Source organism: Epargyreus clarus, unplaced genomic scaffold, assembly GCF_041222505.1.
Source record: "Epargyreus clarus isolate Ecla_fem2 unplaced genomic scaffold, WU_Ecla_fem_2.2 ptg000006l, whole genome shotgun sequence".
NCBI lineage: Eukaryota > Metazoa > Arthropoda > Insecta > Lepidoptera > Hesperiidae > Epargyreus > Epargyreus clarus.
This window is the reverse complement of record NW_027332214.1, coordinates 6,515,019-6,535,346: the sequence shown is the minus strand read 5'-3', so window position 1 is coordinate 6,535,346 and position 20,328 is coordinate 6,515,019. Positions and strand designations below refer to the sequence as shown.

Here is a 20,328-nt window from a genome sequence, read left to right as displayed (position 1 = left end):
AATGCGAAAGTAACTCTGTCTGTCTGTCTGTATGTCTCTTCTTCACGCCTAAACCACTGAACCGATTTTAATGAAATTCTGTACAAAAATAGTCTGAGATCCTAGAATGGACATAGGATAGTTTTTATCCTGGAAATCCCACAGGAACTAGTTACTATTAATCGGAGAATCGATGTTTTTGACCAAAAAAATCGATTCTTTTAATCGGTCTCCAGTAATGGATCCTACCTACGGTTGTGAGTCTTTTGGCATACTCTAAATAACTGGCGATTCTTTCCGAAAAAGATCGATTTTTGAATCGATTCGAATCGAAGTACAATAAAACGATTCACAAAAAAATCGAGGCCCTAAGAATCGATTCTATCTTCGATCTTTTTTCGAGGATAGCGAAAAAAAGGTTATCAGAATCAAACAAGCACTGAAATAATGTATCCGACAGTAAATCCTTACTTCCTTACTAATCCTTACTAATATTATAAATGTGACTCTGTCTGTCTCTTCTTCACGGCTAAACCACTGAACCGATTTGAATGGAATTTTGTAAAAAGATAGTCTGAGATCCGAGAAAGGACATAGGATAGTTTTTATCCCGGAAATTCCACAGGAACTACCGATGGCTATCTGAGATCGATTAATCGGAGAATCGATCTTCTGAACCAAAAAAAACGATTATGTTAATCGATTTCCAGTATTGGAAGGATTCAGTGAATCGATTTTTCAACCCAGAAGATCGAAATTCGATTTTTTCATAATTTACCTACAGTTACTTTACTTATCCATGTTAGTCTATCATCTATTTATTTATATAAAAATGAATATTGGTCTATATATATTATAGAATCGGAAACTATGCATTTGATCAAGTGATGTTCTTTTGCAAAGTTGTTGTCTGTCATTCCTATGAAGGTACAAATTTTCTGTTTATGTATGTCATATTTCTTTAAAATGCGGACGAAGCCGCGGGCACCACAAGTGGTTCTATATGAAACAAGTTATTTCTTTTTAATACCCTACAGTTCTTAATTTTCTTGATGAAATTATTAATTGACCTTAAATAATTGTACATAGCACCTTCAATCAATTGTTCATGAAATATTTTACCCTTATCCAACGCACTCTAGCGGTAGTCGTATGAACTGTTTGATTTACTAGTGGACGTAGGGTAGCCACCCTTATCTGAAATGGGAATGATGAATTGAGAATTTAGTTTTCCATTCAAATCATAGATGGCGGTGTTAGGTGTAATCATAGATTAGTAAAGATACTTCGCCGCCTTGAAATTGAATGAAGCCACAAACGGCTTATTATAGTAAGATCTTTTTTTGAATTCTTGACAAATAAAAACATTTTTAGAGAAAATTTACGAATAAATAACTAATAATGCGTAATTTGCATAATAAATAAATAATTTATGATAATAATTTTAAATATTTTAGGGACATTTTAGCACGGAGACGTGGCAAAACTTTTTTACGCAACTATTTCAATTCTCAAAACTGGGAACATTTTCTTGTTAGGAGTGAGTAATCTTTACTAATCTATGGGTGTAATACAAAAAAAAACATTTAACACAATTAGGTACTACGTATTTAATAGAAAATCAGAAACACATATATACTTTTTTAAGATTTCGCTATGTAGAAATAAACAATTATTTTATAATGTCAGTTTATTAAGTATTTGTTAATGATATATGTAACACGAATAAGGTATGATCCAATTATATTACTAACATTCTATAATGGAGCTCTTCCGTTTTAATAACTGACCGCTCATTTCTAGTGTATGAGTCAGTCGAGGCTAAACTGGAGAGACATGTCTTATGTAATAAGGTTAAATATAAATTCACTTAAATTAATGTTAAATTATTAAGGTTAAATGCATAGATTAGTAAAGATACTTCGCCTTGAAATTGAATGAAGCCACAAAAGGCTTATTTTAGTAAGTTCTTTTTTTAATTCTTGACAAATAAAAACATTTTTAGAGAAATTTTACGAATAAATAACTAATACTGCGTAATTTACGTAATAAATACATAATTATATCAAATATTTTAGGGACATTTTAGCACGGAGACGTGACAAAACTTTTTTACGCAACTATTTCAATTCTCAAAACTGGGTACATTTTCTTGTTAGGAGTGAGTAATCTTTACTAATATATGGTTAAATGTGTTAAAAATATTTTGGGAGGTACTACCGCTACACTACACTTGAAGTAGTTATGCGTTTCAATTCAATTAATATATTTATCAGATTACACGATTACAGGGATCCATATCAGATTGCAGCTGACATATGAGACGACCATGTTAATTCTTATCATAGATTAGTAAAGATTACTCACTCCTAACAAGAAAATGTAACCAGTTTTGACAATTGAAATAGTTGCTCGTGTCCGTCGTTGCGCGTCTCCGTGCTAAAATGTCCCTAAAATATTTAGAATTCTTATTTATTTATTACTAGCTGACCCGGCAATTGTTGTACCGCCTCAAAATCTATTTATCAAATTTATTTCATATAAAATATAGCCTATGTTACTCGTAGATAATGTAGCTTTCGAATGGCGAAAGAATTTTTAAAATCGGTCCAGTAGTGTTTGAGCCTATTCATTACAAACAAACAAACAAACAAAGTTTCTTTATAATATTAGTGTAGATGTAAATTACGCAGTATTAGTTATTGATTCGTAAATTTTCTCTAAAAATGTTTTTTATTTCACAAGAATTAAAAAAATAACTGACAAATCAGCTTTTTGTGGCTTCATTCAATATCAAGGCGGCGAAGTATCTAAGTAAGTATATAATAGTAAGTAAGTACTTATCAAAGGTCCTCATGAGTAGCATCGCATCTGTGATCGGCTTCAGGTAATATCCTTGCTCTATATGCACTTTTTTATAATATAGAAGTAGCAGACCAGCATGCATTCCACCTGATGGTAAGTGGCTACTGCCGCCCATGGACATCTGTAATCAACCCCAGATAGAGATATTCCTACCTGAGGTCGGCCACAGATGCGCCGCTACCCCTGAGGACTAAGCTGGAATGCCTCGGGAAAGTATGTCTCCCTTACCACACCCTTCAGCGCCTAACACTGCTGTTATTAGGCAGAAATAGGTGTGGCGGTGGTGCCACCGGAGTCGAACCACAAAGGGTTCTACCACCTTCAACATCGTAGACATTAGATCGTAACAGATGTCCAAGTGATCAAGTTTACAATCATTTGTAACTTTAATTATTTAAGAATAATATTTCTAATAATACAGAAGCGCTTAAGATTACCTACTGTTAAAAGACAAAGCGAAAAAAAGTGAAATAAGACGATGAACGTAATCATGCGGCTAGATCTTAGTTTATGTAAACATCTACAATGTTATCTTCATTAACTGCATGAGCACCCTTTTATTAGGGTTCCGTATCCGTAAGACCGTCCGTACAAACGGAAACCTATTACTAAGCCTTCACTATGTGCCCTTCTGAACGTAGAGTAAGTATAGACAAGAGTTTCTATCTCTAGAACCATAATAGATAGACATCTTTACTGAGTGTGTCCAAGTATGATCGCTATAACAAGAAATACAAAATAAATAAATAAATAGATAGTGGTTCTTGCACTGCTTGTCTATAGTGAAACACTGTTCTCTTGCATAAAAATAAAAAATGTGAGCCGTCACGGGACGCCTGGCAGATGTGAAACATCGACATTATTTTGTAAAAGTAATATGCAGAAAAGAACATATTGTGATAGGAACTAAATATGTCATAATGATAAAATAAAATATTACGATTTTTTTCCAGATAACGATGACTATTTATTGAATAAACATTTATTTTCATTAAATACAAAAATTTACGCCACGGCATGCGTCGCCACGCCAGAAAACGGTTTTACGTGCGGCTATAGATGTTTCACATCAAAAAGTTGCGTATAGCCCCATACAAGAAACCGGTATTTATCGACATTTTTGGAACTATCTGTTGAACACTTATATTTTCAAAAGGCATGTAATTTTATAGCTGCTTTGATAACAAATACTAAAAATAAAAAATAATGTATATTTAGTGGAACACGGAACCCTCCGTGTGCGATTCGACTCGCACTTGGTCAATTATTGTTAATTTTATGAGGACAAAAAGTTTTGTTGTACTATCAAAAGCGTTCAAGGTGATCAAGATCTTAGGTACAACACAATATGATTCTTCAATTGCTGTTATATTGCACGCAACTTGGTGTTGCAATTATACTTTAATGGAAATGAAGTGTATAAACGTCATGCGGTCCACGTGGTCTAGGGCTACATCAAATGAATCATAATCCTTATCCTTACTCCTTACTAATATTATAAATCCGAAAGTAACTCTGTCTGTCTGTTTGTCTGGTTGTCTCTTCTTCACGCCTAAACCATTGAACCGATTTTAAAGAAATTTTGTACAAAGATAGTCTGAGACCCGAGAAAGGACATAGGATAGTTTTTATCCCGGAAATCCCACAGGAACTAGGGATGGCGATCTAAGATCGATTAATCGGAGAATCGATCTTTTGGAACAAAAAGTTGATTATATTAATCGATATGAGTAAGGATTGAATAGTAAACTATGCATTTGATCAAGTGATGATCTTTAGCAAAGTTGTTTTCCATGAGCCCACGAAAGTTTCAGAGTTGGTACGATCAATTTTCGCCAGATGGCGCCACTTTCATTCCAATGAAAGTACGAATTTTCAGTTTTATGTATGTTAGTATGTTCTTTTAAACGCGGGCAAAGCCGCGGGCAAAAACTAGTACGCATTATTCTTTTCCGTAACTCATACTCAATTCTAAAATCACTCTGTAGTTCCCTGGATGATGCGTGTTATACACAAAGAGATGACGTTATATTTTTTTCGTTTTCTTCCATTTTCACGACAGATTAAAGTTTTGTAAATTCATACTTCACCCTTTGAGTTCCCTGGATGATGCGTGTAATATAGGTTAACGACAGTGTCTTACTCATTATCTTCTGTTTTCACAGCAGATAAAAACCAAAAAAAATCATATAATTATGAAATTTAAAAGTTACATTTGGTATTTATTGTGTTGAATGCTTGGATGAACTTTTTAGCATGAAATTTTGCTAAGAAATTACTTATACAATTTTAAATATTTTTTCACCATTTCTCAACGCACTAAATATAAATGAAAGGTAACCGAATGATGAAAGGTAATGAAAGTGGGACAGTAAAGAGTTTAAAATAAAAAAAAAACACACATTTAAATTTTAATAATTTAATTTAGTAATTAACACACTACATTTCTAATAAGAATACAATCGACTATAAACATTGACAAATTATTTCCGAATAATGATTTTTTTACTTATCTATAATTAAAAGTGCAACTCTACAATCTATTATTCTTGAAGTTAAAACTACGTGTATATGTTTTGTCTAATGTAAGTTATATCGGTAATTAGTGTTGTGTTTTATTTTAAAATTATTTTTTTTATTATTATTTTTATTAGTAGGTACTCGTACTAAAGAAACAGCAAAATTTTTCTATTGTCTTTAAATTATTTGAAATTCAGTAAAATTATAATTTTAGGATTGAATACACAAACAATTGTTGTAAAAAAATAAAGTAAATAATGTATACGAATCTTAATATTCTATTACATACTACGTATTTGTAATACCTAATAAAGTTTTCTATAATATCTATATACATTGTAAATTATGTTAAATAAATGTTAGTTTTAGTAAAATTATAAGCATCTCTTTTTTTACATCTTTAGTATATTGGTAAAAAAATTTAAGAATACTTTTTTATGTTTTTCGAAACTGTTTTCCAAAATTCCCAAATTAAGGTTTGATATAGATTTTTATAAAAGTTGTCATCTATTTAGTTGCAAAGAAATTGAAAATATTTATGATAAAAATCGTTTTATACTATTTCCTATATCTAAATACAAAATTAAGGTTTAAAAGAACACAATAAATAATAATAAATACTTACCTAATTTGACAATAAAATATAGCAATATAATACAGCAAGCAAACTGTAAAACTTATTTTTTAAATTTAGCATTATAAATTTTCTTCATACATAATTTGGTGAAGTTTTGTACATATAAAAGTAAAAAAAATATAAACACACAAATAATATTAAAATACAATTTCTACTAAATTAAAAGTTAAAATAAATTAATTTATATAGCGTTTTCTTATATACAAATCTTTGGAACGCGTTACTAAGAACACACTGACTAGATTCCACTCGATAGAGAACTTTTATATATTTTATATATAATATCTCTAAATATACCTCTTATAATATTTATTACTACTTCTTATAATGTACCTTTAAATTATATATTACATAATTTTATTGATTTTAAAAATAAAATATGAACGATAAATTAAATAAAGTTTACTGATTTTAAAGTCAAATAATTCAGTTTTGGCAGTTATAAAAGTTTGTGACAATAGCATGAAAAAAAGGATTAAAATTATGTTGAAAAATATTGCTTCTTGGGGTCACTACAATCGGAATATATTTAATTTTCAATATAATTTTGACTAAGCATTATGACTAAATATTGTTTATTGAGATCGACTTTCATATAAACTTGACTAAGTAATTTTGACTAGACATCGACAATTTTTCGAGATTGACAATTAAATGAGACTTCAAAATATTCATATTTTAAACTTACTATGAGAATTGACTAGATTATCTTTGGTAGTTTAAAATGTCCTTTCTTGACTAGACTGACTAAAATTTAAGTAAAGTTTCCATAAGTATATCTTATGTAGACTAGATATTTATGACTAGATATTTTGAGACCAAATAAATAAATTATCTTTATTAAATTTCTTAAAACTACTTTACTAGCAGAATAAAATGACTCTTCTTGTTCAAATAAATTGTTTTTCGAAATGAAACCAACAGCAAAAGCTGAAAACATATCTCAAAAACCTAAAATTATAAAGGACTAGTTAAATATATTTTAAATGACTAGACACAAAATATATTTCGATTCCTAATAAAAAAATATTATTTTACGTAACTTCATCTGTAAATAGGTGTGACTAGAATTCAATAAAATAAAATTTCTTTTGACTAGAATAAAATAAAATGTATTTTAAATATTAATTTTATATATTTTTGTTTTAAAATGACTAGATTTGACTTAGACGTTATTTGTTAAATAAAAATTGTTTTGTTTTTTAATATGAAAAATTTTGTTACTTAGAAATTATGACTAGATATGACTTAGATGTGTCGCAATTATAAAATAAAAGAGATCTATACATTGTATATCTAAATGATAATAAAGTTGAAATGTTTACTAATATTAACTTCTTCAACTAAACTTAAAATTACTGAAATTAAAAAAGAACGAATTCAAAAAGAACGAAGTTTACTTTAATAAAATCCGAAACAATTAGCTAAGAAGTGGAGGCTTCTTCTACCGATATGGGACAGCTATTGAAAAAAATATTAGACGTTATAGCCGACGGTGCATCTAAAAATATGTCCGTGCATCGATTGTAGTGACCCTTCGTGACTTGAGGCGATCGTATTGTTCTTTGTCAAGACTATTAGGGATTTGGAATAGAATTTACATACCATTCGATATTGTTTTAGGTCTTTTAGTAATAATCAATTTTCACAAAGTTTTGCCTAGCAAAGATCAAAATTTGACAATTGTTAAAATAAAATTTTTGATAAGAAAAATAATGGATAGATTGATTATATTAATTAAGAAAAAATAATTGGCGTGAGTAAAAAATACGAAAGAAAAAGATAAATTGAATAAATTAATAACACACATACTATTCTACTTAAAATATTATAAGTCACGAAATGTGTTTAACACTTCCGTTAATTTGGAATGATGCTGTAGGAGATCTGATATGTACAAACTTAGAAGAAATTGAAATACCTACAATCTACATAACTACCAAACACACGCTATTTACAAGCATTATTGAAACCTACTATACAAGAACGGTGCATAATTAAATATTTCTATATTAAGTGCAACATTACTATAATTTAGGCAATATTGATCAACAAAGATTACCGATCAGATACTATCAGGTATTTTTTTGTATTTATCATCATCATCTACGTATCTTAAAGGTTTGTCTTTTGTATATTCCATAAAGATTGTAATAAGAAAAGTTGGCATTTCTATTTAGTATTTGCGATCCACTAAAAGGCTTTAAAGAAACTTTTTCTTAACAGAGATTGATCCGCTATCTGTACTGATAGTATCTGGCCGATTGCTAGAAACCATCTAGGAAAAGTACATATGCGAGCCATCGTGCCCATATGGGGTGGTATACGGGTAGAGGGTAGCATAAGGGAATCGCGGCACTGGCCGCAGAACGCGTCGTCAGCCATCGCCAACACCTCCACCCTCATCCTCGGAACCCGTGACGTCCAGGCTCCTGGAATCCTCGGAAGAGCATGGTGAAGAGCAACGAGCTCGAACCTCATCCCAAGCAAGCTCCTGAGGCGCTGACGGGATCTTGTTCCAGAAATTGTTGAAGTTGCTGTCGCGGATAGTTTCCTGTTGAGAAGATTTTTGTGAGTGGGGAAGTTGGGGAAATAATCTGTCGACTCATTTAAGAGCAGGAAATAAATTATCGAGGTGGTATATAGAGAAATATTTTTTGAGAAGTGTTATGACTCTAGTGTTAATTACTACTAGAGATTTTTGTTCGCCTCTTAACGTGAGTTGAGGTACTGCTAAACTCTCAAACTCTGGTTTAAAAATACTATACCCACATATTTTCATATTTTCAACGGTTACTTTGCCGTAAAAAATATATGTAAGTAGTGAAAACGAAGACTTTATGATCTTAATCAAATACGTTTTTGTCGATCAAATTTCACTATGAACACTGAAAACGTATAAGTGAATATCGAGGAATATAAACTCCAGAAAGCTAAAACTCAATATCTAGAAACTACTACTACTACTTCTACTGCCACCACTTTGAATCCTCACCTGTTGATAGTTAGGATATTCCACATGAACCTGTCTGAACGCAGACGGTTCCTTCTCCGCTTCGGCTTCCGGTTGCTCATGAGCCAGCAGGTGCTTCCTCAGGTACGCTTGCCGTCGGAACAACTTGCCACAGTGCTGGCAAGGAAAGCGGCCAGCGTCAGAGGGTGGTGGATCCCGACGCTTGGTGGCGCCTGGCACGCGGGGCTTGTGCCAGCGACGGTGAGACGCTAGGTTAGCTGGGCAGTTGAAGACCTAGGAAGAATTGATTGATAATCAATTGATTTTAAGAAGAGACAACATAAAAGTAAACCGATCTACTTAAGTCACCTCAAGAACTTTTTATGACTTGTAATGGACAAGCAAAAGTTACAGCATTATTATCGAAGATATTTGTAATATTCCCAATACGCTGTAGAGGAAATATATAGGATAAGTCTATCCCAACAATAAGGGACAATATTACAACAACAATATAGGACAAATCGGACTATCTCAACAATAAAGTAAATATTTATTTTGGTAGCAACAAATGAGAATACAGTCCACATAGTGCAGTGGCAACTGACGCTCATGGATGTCTGTTATCAACCCCAACAAATATATTGAACTGTTGTCCATAAAACCTCCATAGACGTTCACGAAACGATTAATGATAAGATAGTATCTGTTAACACGTGATCGCTTTGTATTTAAATGCAAACTGCGCTTAATGAATCCAACGCCATCATTCGAGATAACGATCGTCACGCACCACATGATGTATCAATTAAGGTGTAACATTGTGACACTGTGAACTCCGGTTCCCATGGAAATGTGCCAAGTGTTTACAATTGCCACCCTCGATTTCATTCATTCCCACACTTTAGTTTGTGGATGATTTTTTTATTTGTTATCGTAATGAATTAATGATGGATGAGATAACGAGATCCACTTCTGATGCAAGGGGTGGTTCCATATTTAGTTTTATTAATGATAATCTAATATGTATAGATCAGTATCAACAATTTGTCAATAATGAAACAATTGTGGCTTTAGCTGTTTAGAGGAACATTTTGTTGAATAAGGGTTATTTTTAATGGCTTAATATTATTATGTTGTGTTGTGCATAGGATATCGATATCCTGGAATGGTATTTTTGTTATATTAAACCTTTTCTAACTGGTAATGGGTGTTTTTGCCTGGATTTGTAGATATAAATGCTCTAGAGTATTCTATAATAAGAAAAATAAAGAAACCGTTGAATTCAGAAACATAAAAATATATAACTATAATAAAATAAACTAATGAATTAAACCAGAAGATGTCAATGATAAAGCTAGCTAAAAATTCAAAGTGATTCCTACCTTATCACATTCCGGGCACCGATATTCAATGTGAACGATCCTAGAGCATCTATGCTGAGCAAGCGCAAACGCGTCACTGTACAGTCTTCGACACAGCCTGCAGATGTACCTCCCAAGACGGTTATCGATGCTTGCGATCAAAGCTTTTGCCTCGTCTGTCACTTCTACTACGTTGAACGCTGGGTCTATGTCACCCTGAGAACAAATATAACTAATTTAGTAATTTCCAGAACGAAGATATTGTAACTGTTACAAATTATGAAGATTTTTTGTTTGACCTTAATTATAATTATTGCTGTGAACTGGCAAGACTTACTTTTTTGGTAAGATTGGAACTATTAGTAGGAATTAAATATTAGTCAAACTTCAATTTAAAATTGAAAGTTATCTTTATTATAAAAATATAAATAGCAGTAATTTTAATAATAATATACGAATGTATGTATGTGTATGTAATAATGTAGTGAGGTCACGTTTTGAATGTAATAAAGGAAAGTGATGGAGGGATAGCAAGAAATGGTGATTAATATCGCAATAATTCTAGAAATTCACCCTCTATTGCGTTGCGGTTTGCCCTTAAAACCCTTAAAACTGTTATTAGCAGAATACAACACAATATGCGATTTCACAGCGTTTAATTTTATTGTGGAAGCGATAAGGAAAATCGCCCTGCAATACTGTAATTCTACGTTAAGAACCTCTAATTAGCAGACCTGTGAAGCCAGGACCGCATTTGAAATAGGGTGAAGCTATTACCCGGAGGTACCACAAGAGAAGGCCCCCTACAGTAAAAATAAAAACATATTTTTTTTTTATTTTCAGTCTTTCTGGATTTTTACCGACTTGTACTTAAGTAATTATTACATACATTATTGAAATAATTTTATTCATTGGCAATTTTTTTTACAGACGGCGAAAGAGAATTGGTCTTTTTGTTCTGAAAATTATACGGGGCTTCCAGACGTCCAAATGCGGCTCTGTGTGAAGCTATACCGTTTATTTTTGACACGGAAGTACCATTTACTACAATCTTAGCCATTAATAATACGTTAAAACAGCCGTTTCAGGCTTTTGTCACAATATAATGCTGTAACATTATCGTAGTTAATTCAAGTCAGTTTTCAGTTTAAGCATGTTATCATCAATAAACCATTACTTTTCCTTTTCTTTATGATATTTTTACTTTAAAAATCATCGCATCTAAAATTTAAGTATTTGCTACATAGTATTTTGTACTCTAACAATGAACGGAAGTTTCAAAAGTCCTATAATTGCTCTTAACTAAGCATACTTATTAAATGACATTGATATCTTACCTTACGAACAACTAATGTCTCGTCTTCTGCAAGGTCTCGTATGATAGTTCCAGAAACAGGAGATGTTTTGTCTTCATCAAACATCAGTTTCCTAACAGCTTTGCTCTTTTTCAATGGTTGTATGGGTTTTGGAGATTTCTTGGGTCGTTCCTCGACATCCCTTATTTCGATTACGTCAGGAGAACTTCTCTCACTTTTAGATGATATTTCGGTTTCATTTGGTAGACACGTTTGAAGTTCATCGAAGAATTGTTTTGTGAATTTCAATTTTTTCGCCTCCGGACTTTCACTGTCATTAGAGTTTTCATCGTCTGATTTCCTCTTCTCTGGTCTATCTTCAGTATCATCTTTGGTTTCTGTTTCTTCGAAGTGTCTGAATATTTTAGGTGATTTTACTGTTTTGATTTCATCAGGAGCTTTCCTTTTTTGTGATGGTGGGGGCGTACAAGGAGGAGTTATCGGGGATGTGGTTTTAAGGGACAGATCGAGAGGTACTAAGGGTTCATTGTAATACGCTAGATATTGCTGTAGAAGGGTGGGTTGTTGCTGTGGAATAAGGTCATGAAGATAGTTGTTGGGGACACGAACTGTGGTGTGGTGTGGTGGGGCAGCATACTGTTGGTAAAACCGGGAGTTGGAGAGTCGATGAAAATGTGGTAACGCCGCTTCCATGTTACAATTGGTTCACCGACTTCATTGTACTATTTTTGAAGATATTTCCAGTTGATTTTTCTAGCCTGTGACAAAGGAAATGGTGTTATATAAGTAAATTCACTAGCAAAAGGTGCAATAAGAGAATTGCTATCGAAGTCCGAACACAAAGACGTCAAGTGGTAAAACGGTGATTCAATTGTGGTGGAGTGGTCCATTCCGCTGATTGTAACTGCGTGAAATGTTTTGCGACGAAATGGCTCTTTTGGGTTTTAGCTATATAAGAAAATAAAAGTACATCAAGAAAATAATATTGCTTAATCGACTTGATTTATTATAAAAAAAACGAGGAAAATTGTTGATTCTCAAAATACATTTATAATGCAAATTGCATTGCTATTGCAATAAAAACTTTTACTGATTGTATTTTTTAGAACTATTATAATTATTAATAGTAATTTAAATAAAATTAGACATCATTTTATTACAATGACGAAGCACATTATTATAAAGTTTCTTAAATCTTTCATTTTTTTTTATCAGAAAGGAACAAAAAACACAACATCTATTAAATTAACGTAATATTACCAATAATCTATTGTTATGAATTTATATTATTTTACCAATTACCAACTCCCCGTATAAGTATTTTTATTTTTTTGAAATATAATATTATTGAACGGTATTTAGTATAAAAGTATCCCATGTTTGTCTATTTATTTATTTCATGTTGCACAAAAGCAAAACATACATGTCACGATGGGATTACTCTAACAATATTGACAGGGTGATCTTGTAAATTCCATGGGGTAGCTCGTGCTAGCTAATTACGTGATCGTGGATCCCACGGTCACCCCGGCACCCCTCGATTATGGTTTAGGAGTAAACATTTTATATCCGCACGTGAAATTTTATTTAGATATCCTTATTAAGTGGAATACTACCTATATTACTACCTATATTAAGTTAAAAAAATTTCGACGACTTAATTAGAGGTTTCGAGATTTGAACCCCAGTCACGCGCTTCCGATTTTCCAAGTCCGCACATAATTTACTATATTTATTAGAATAGACTCGTAATTTCTATTGCTTCTTTTAAAGGAAATCTAAATATATATAACTCAAGACTGACATAGTGATCTATCAACGCACAGCCCAAACCACTGGACGGATCGGGCTGAAATTTGGCATGCAGGTAGATGTTATCACGTAGGCATCCGCTAAGAAAGGATTTTGATTAATTCTACCCCCAAGGGTGCGAAATAGGGCATGAAAATATTACTTCGTAACGCGAGCGAAGCCGCGAGCAAAAGCTCGTCTTTTATAAATCTGTATGAGTAGGTACACAATGAGAGTATAATTATTTATCAATTTCATTTATTTTAAAATCTTCGTACAAATTTTTTATATTACAATTTGAATGTAAAATAATTCGTATTTTATAAATACCTTAAAAAATCATGTCTCATACATAACGATTTTTTTGGTTATATAGGTAATTTCCATAAAATACGATTTTTTTACACCAACCACTAAAAAGCTTTTCTACCTTTATTATTTTATATATATTTTACTATCCCGATATTTATAAATAATAATTTATTCCGATCGCAACTCCCACGCTTACCCCATTATAAGCTCGGGACGCGCGACCTACCCTAAAACTACCCTTACATTTTAGTACGGCGCTATGAATAATTTATACACTAATGGGGTAATAGCTGTGATTCTATAGGTTTTGCTTTTTGACAAGCTTTTGAAATTTAAAACGTAGAATGGTGGTATTGCACTCAGGGATTAACTGTAAAGTACCCTTTAGGTATGTAGGTAAGTGGTAAGGAAGACATACTCTTCCGAGGCGTTCTAACTTAGTTCTCAGAAATAGCTATGCTTTAGTGTCCGACCTCAGGTAGGACTCTTTTACGAATATTTATAAATGGATATGTGATCAAACTTCTTTAATGATTATACATTGGAAATCACTCACTTCCAACCTTAAAAGGATTGAAGTCCCACTTGAACTTAGTTGGAGATACGTTGCTACCCATAAAATTCCCTTTTTCAGGGTAATATGAAACTCTGAACACTTACTATTAAAATAATTTATAAAAAAATCTGAAATTGAAGACGCCCGTTCTAATATAAAGTCGTATACAAATAAACTTTTTTAACAGCCACAATTATACCTTACGTGTAATATAACGGTTAATGTTTAAAGTTTGACACTCATATTTTTAGTAACCGACCAAAAATTAAATAAAAGACAAAAAAATTGTTGCAAATAGGTACATAGTTAGCCAACTATGTTGTTATCCCACAGATAAGTATACCTACTGAGCCTGAAGAGGGTTGATGTGACGCAGAATAACAAAATATTCCATGAATATATTTGGGCGGGACGCATAATCCGAGGGCGGCTGGAGGGCGGGGCTCGGAGTCGATAATATTTATTTATTAATGAGATCATTTTGTAATCGCCTATGTATGTATGCATGTATCGATTCATGTTAAATAAAATAATACATAAATAAATATAACAGAATAAAATTGTTAATAAACATATATGGTAACAATAAAACTACAAATAACAGCGGTCAGAGATTTTTATCTATCACCTTGGAACGGTACTTTTTTCGCGTTAATGTAGTTATGTCCTTATGTCCTTTTCTGAAACCTGGTCAACGTGTTTACAAAAAAAACATAAGAATCGGTTGTGTAGTTAAGGCGTGAAGGTGTAACTAATGAACAAACAAATAAAAAACTAACGCACGTGCATTTTACAATATTAGTTTAGATTTTCCAAATATTATACAATCGTCGTCGTCACACTCGTTTCGAAAAACAAAAGTAACATAAAATCCACTTATTTAATTAATTTAGAAAGTAAATTACAAATTAATGAACTTAATAATAACGTAAAACTTTATAAATACATTAAAGCTACTCTGCATATTGCTACTACTGCTGTGCTTATCAAAGCTCATAATTCTAGTTATACATACTCTGTTAATAAAAGCATTGCAAAACTTTATACCCAGTTCTAACAGCCGTAAAATAAAATAAATCATGTTAAGGAAAAGGAAAACTAAATATTCTAAGTGATTAGGCTTATTGTGGGATTGTAATTCTAATAATACACAGGCTGTATACGATGGTGTTACATTGTAAAAGTTTACATATAGTTCTAACACCCCTAGTTATTTTTCTTATATATGTCGCAGGCAACTAGCTAAATGAGTCGTACAAGTAACAGCCTAGCTTTCTGAATGATATTCAGTAAAACTACTACTCGCTTAGGCTAGTATTTTAAATTTTGTATTAAATAAAGTAATAAAATATGGGTGGCGAAATAACTGTTAATACTTTCAATTGTATAACGTCATAATATTAGGTGATAATCAATATAGGTTAGGTCTGCAACCCTCCATCCAGGTGGGTCTAACTCACGTTAACTCCTTAGTTTAAATCGACTAAAATAATGGTGCCGAAATACCTAATAGTCATATAACGTGTCATTTTATTTGCCCTATAACTGATATAAAATGATGTTACTGCCATTTTTATAAATGGCCTAAGCAACAGTTAGCTAATTCATTAAATGTCAATTAAACGAAAGGGCTGAATTTTTAAGGCAGTTAATTAAATGTCTAAGCGACTTGGCTGCTACACTACAATACACGTGGCGTGCCGGCGCATAGCGTGAATGTTCCGCATCTCGGGAACAATTTATTCTGTAAAGGTCATTGCAGGTATGCAGTAATATGTAGCATGCGTTAAAATGTTACATTGGAGGAAATTGAAGAATACCTATGTTAGGAAACTCTACTCACTAGATTAAGCTTCGATAGTCCGTAAAAAGTGTACAGGCGACTTCTAAAATTAAGGTTCTTTTTTTATAATATAAGAGTAGCAGACGAGCATGCAGTCCACCTGATGGTAAGTGGCTACTGCCGCCCATGGACATTTGTAATCAACCCCAGGTAGGACTAAGCTGGAACGCCTCGGAAAAGTGTGTCTCCCTTACCAAACCGGAACACAGCAGCGCCTAACACTGCTGTTATTAGGTAGAAATAGGTGTGGCGGTGGTGCCGCCGGATTCGTACCACTAAAGGTCCTACCACCTTCAAAAAAGTTCGAAAAGTTAATTAACACTTATACTCCAGTGGTTAAAATTTGATTTCTCAATTAGGAGTTCAATGTCTAACTCCAATGTATTAACATATGTGCTTATTAGACTTCCGTACCCAAAGGATAAAAACGGAACCCTATTACTAAGACTGTCCGTCCTTTTGGTGGTACGGAACCCGCCGTGTGCGTGTTAACTTGCACTTGGCCAATTATTATATGTACACATTTATTTTTACTTGCTATTACGGCGTATTATATATTAAACACGCCTAAGAATTATTGAAAAAAATGTTTTCAAAAAGTGTGTGGAACCAATCCGCATTTGGTTACCGTGGTTGACTATGGCCTAATCTTCCTCTGTAAGACCAGTGCCCAGCAAAGACAATAATAAGTTGACGAAGAGCAACCATAAATCATAACCAGTTATTTAAAATTTACAAATGATTTCTACCTAAATCTGGCTACTTGAAATTTACTCAATTAGCCATTTATGAATAATCCATTCCGCCCCCGGTTACCCCAAGGAATATTTTAACAGCTACACCTATAATTACGTGAACGAAGGTGTTGAACACCCAATTGTAACACCCAGGTAAATGTAACGTTATATTAATTTTCAGATGATTTATTATTTGACTTAAAATAATTTTAAGTGTTTCAAATAGTTAATAGTTAATTGTTAAATAGATGGTCGTTTCTGCAGAGTTGCCTATTTCAATTGCTTTGTTTAAGTGGTACATTCCTAATTGAAAGAAAATAATAAAAAAAAGACTTGAGAGACCTCATTCGAGATATTCCAGTTTAGTATTCAGGAGTAATAAATAATCTATGAACATCACGTGGGACGCATATTCTATTTGACATCAATGAAAATGTTTATGGCCTACTTGTTGATAAAAACAAATTAATTAACTGGAAAGGGAAGTAAAAGCTATTATTTCACTTTATTTATACAAAAAAACTAACGATATTTCGATACCTATGATAACATAATTATGTATATTCAAATCCGTCAAGCCGTTTAAGCCGTAAGGCATGCCAAAAAATAAAACGTACATAACTATATATGATCGAAAAACATTAAAATACAATACAATTTAAAAATGTTTATAATATAAGCAGTTTCACCACATAAAATTAGTTTAAAACATCCCATAAACTATTACAGAAATTACCCCTTTACTATATTGCGTGCGAATATCCTTTCTTTATGATGGCGATAATGATAGGAAATTATTACCGCGAGTGGACACCGTTTTAAAGTCTTTCTATAAAGTTACTGTTCTTGATGGCAATACCATACATGAGTTGGAGGGTGTTAGAACTCTTTGTGGTAGAACCGCCATCACCGCCACGCTTATTTCTACCTAATAACAGCGTTTCTACGCGCTTCTTGATTTTCGAAAACTTATCGCTAATGATTTTAGATTTTAAAAATAAAATCGTCGTCATCTGATCATTGCAATTAAATGACTTAAAGATTCAGTGCCCAACCATAATGTAATTTGTAAACAGAATCTCAACTGTAGTAAATAGAGAATATACTATTTTTTATCTAACACAAATTGAAAGCCTGCAAGACGAAATTGTATCGTTTACATAGTTACAGTTATAATAAGTAAAGTATAGTAAAGTTTAACTTTACCAAAGCGTATACTGTTTCAGACTCCTGCAAACTTTGACCAGCAGTACGAAGAACCACAAGTTACTTTTAGTTCATATAACCGATACTTTGCCGGGATGCATAGCATATCATGTGTACGCGAAAAATGGTAGAACGCTTTAGAACTTTCTAACGTAATTAACAAGTTAGCTAATAAACATATTTCACGAACTCCCTATTATGGCTTTCATTACTTCATTCCCTAAACCTATTTATTTATCGCTAAGTATAACATTTTTTTTAAATTATACGTTGCGATAAATTTGAAAATTCTAACATTAAGAATTTGAATAATATATTTTGGTATTCATTCCAGCCCGAAAATATTTATGAATACGACAATTGAACAATAATTAAACTCATGTGCATAAAACGAACTCTTCAGCTGGATGAAGTCAATTAGAAATTCCGCACGGATTTAACTGAATAGTGAAAAATGGACTGCAATAAATATAATTTCAATAGCAAGCAAATTTACGTGGAAAGGTTACTAAACTTTCTAAATCGTCTACATATAACTTCAAGTTTCAAGAAATTTATTCTCATAAAGACAGTTGACACTTCCATGAGAACATAGTAAGGTAATACAATCAGTTCGTCGTCGCGCTTTATCAAAAGATTATAAACATCTGACGTATTCGTTCAATTATAGTTGTTAAAAATGTTGAATGTTAATTAAAAATGTATAGCACTACATTATTTGGTATTGCTATAGATTCCTCTTGAATACGTCAAATGAATTCACATTTATTTCTATTTATTACATTATATATCATAAGTATCATACAAGTAACTGTTCGTAACAAACTCCTTCTAAAGATATAGATACATTTAATAAGTACTTCTTACTATTCAATTTATTGCATTATGTTTTAAATGTAAGAATCATTAGTTATTTATAACATTATGTACTTGTATCTTAAAAATATGTTATTATCAAAAATATTAAAAAAAAAAACAACAATATGGTGAACAAATTTCAAAAGTACAGAAAAATATAAGACAAGATATAAATGTTACGCGGACTATCTAGCTGTAAGATTCCGAACACATAGGAACGCACCACCTCCACCACAATAAAAAATTACCGCGCTTTAAACAATAATTAAAAAAGTACTTTACGTAAGATAATAACAGTCACATTTAAAAATAGGAAAAGCTGATACGAATATGTAACAAAAACGCCACAAGGATTAGGTACCAAACTTTGTTTCGCAAACTTTCGTACCCTACCACAGGTGGGCCAGGGGTGTTACTATGGCGAGAAAATTTAAATGACTCATACCTGTGCCTGTTCCTCTGCTGACTCAGCCGTCGACACCCCTTCGAAGTCACCAAATACTTTTACAAAAAAAAAAGAAAAACTATAATAACTGTAGAAAAAAGTATCAAAGTTAGGTTTGGTTATGAAGTTAGTAGCGCGGATTTTGTTTAAAAGTTTTCGTGTTTTGGTGTTTAGGGGTGCGCGGTCCGCTCGGTAGGGCGGTCGGGACAGGACTGGCGTAGGGTGCGCACCCTGGCGCGTGCGGTGCCACGAGCGACAACCCTCGTAAAGGGTGCTCCCTTTGTTGAACCGGTTATTTTGTGAATGATTAATTTATGTAAAGGTGTTTGGTTGTGATATGACATGCGTGTATGTTACTTATCAGTTTTGTTAGACAATACTTTTGATACAATGAAATATTATATATGGAAAAAACGATTTGACATTTTTCGTTTGAGAAAATTGCTAATACTAATATGCTTGGATGTACTTAAAAATACTTTTGAGAAGAATTCAAATAAATAGCTAAACATGTTTCACAGTTTTCTGTAAGCTATACTTAGTTAACAAAACTTCTGTATAGGGCTTTATATCGTTATTTTTTATATTTGATGTATTTTAGAATCTTTTGTTACTAATTTCATATTTACATCTTTGTTGTAATTTATAAAATATTACAACAAAAATACACATAGTACGTAAGTTTAACACATTTTGATTAAAGTCTACAAATATAGTGTGTTTTAACGAAAAAACCAAAAAGTATGGTAACAGCCTGTAGATGCCACTCAACCGATATCTGTACGATCGGAACAGTGTGCTATGGCCCCCATACACACGCTTCAATGTTTACCAGGTTTTTTAACCCACAATCACCTTACCGGCAAGATAACACCCGCATCTTACATCATCAGTACCACCTTTTGTGTTCTCACTCGATTCTCACAAGTGCACTCATCGATGTATA

General features: G+C 32.4%; 1 protein-coding gene across 1 annotated transcript; it reads right to left on the bottom strand.

Moving 5' to 3' along the window:
• Positions 1-7,759: 7,759 nt before the first annotated feature.
• LOC140742506 (uncharacterized) lies at positions 7,760-19,549 on the bottom strand. Its single transcript, XM_073073400.1, has 5 exons — positions 19,383-19,549; positions 11,656-12,392; positions 10,340-10,534; positions 8,997-9,248; positions 7,760-8,555 (listed from the first exon to the last, which is right to left on the bottom strand). Exons 2-5 carry the CDS (start codon positions 12,325-12,327, stop codon positions 8,379-8,381), a joined length of 1,296 nt encoding a protein of 431 aa, XP_072929501.1. The 5' UTR covers positions 12,328-12,392; positions 19,383-19,549; the 3' UTR covers positions 7,760-8,378.
• Positions 19,550-20,328: the final 779 nt, after the last annotated feature.

Excerpts from the sequence above, each read along its gene's own strand:
- LOC140742506 (XM_073073400.1), bottom strand. The coding sequence starts at position 12,327 with ATGGAAGCGGCGTTACCACATTTTCATCGACTCTCCAACTCCCGGTTT. Across the intron at positions 10,535-11,655 it reads AGACATTAGTTGTTCGTAAG|GGTGACATAGACCCAGCGTT; the intron begins GTAAGATATCAA and ends ATTTGTTCTCAG. Across the intron at positions 8,556-8,996 it reads AATATCCTAACTATCAACAG|GAAACTATCCGCGACAGCAA; the intron begins GTGAGGATTCAA and ends TCTTCTCAACAG.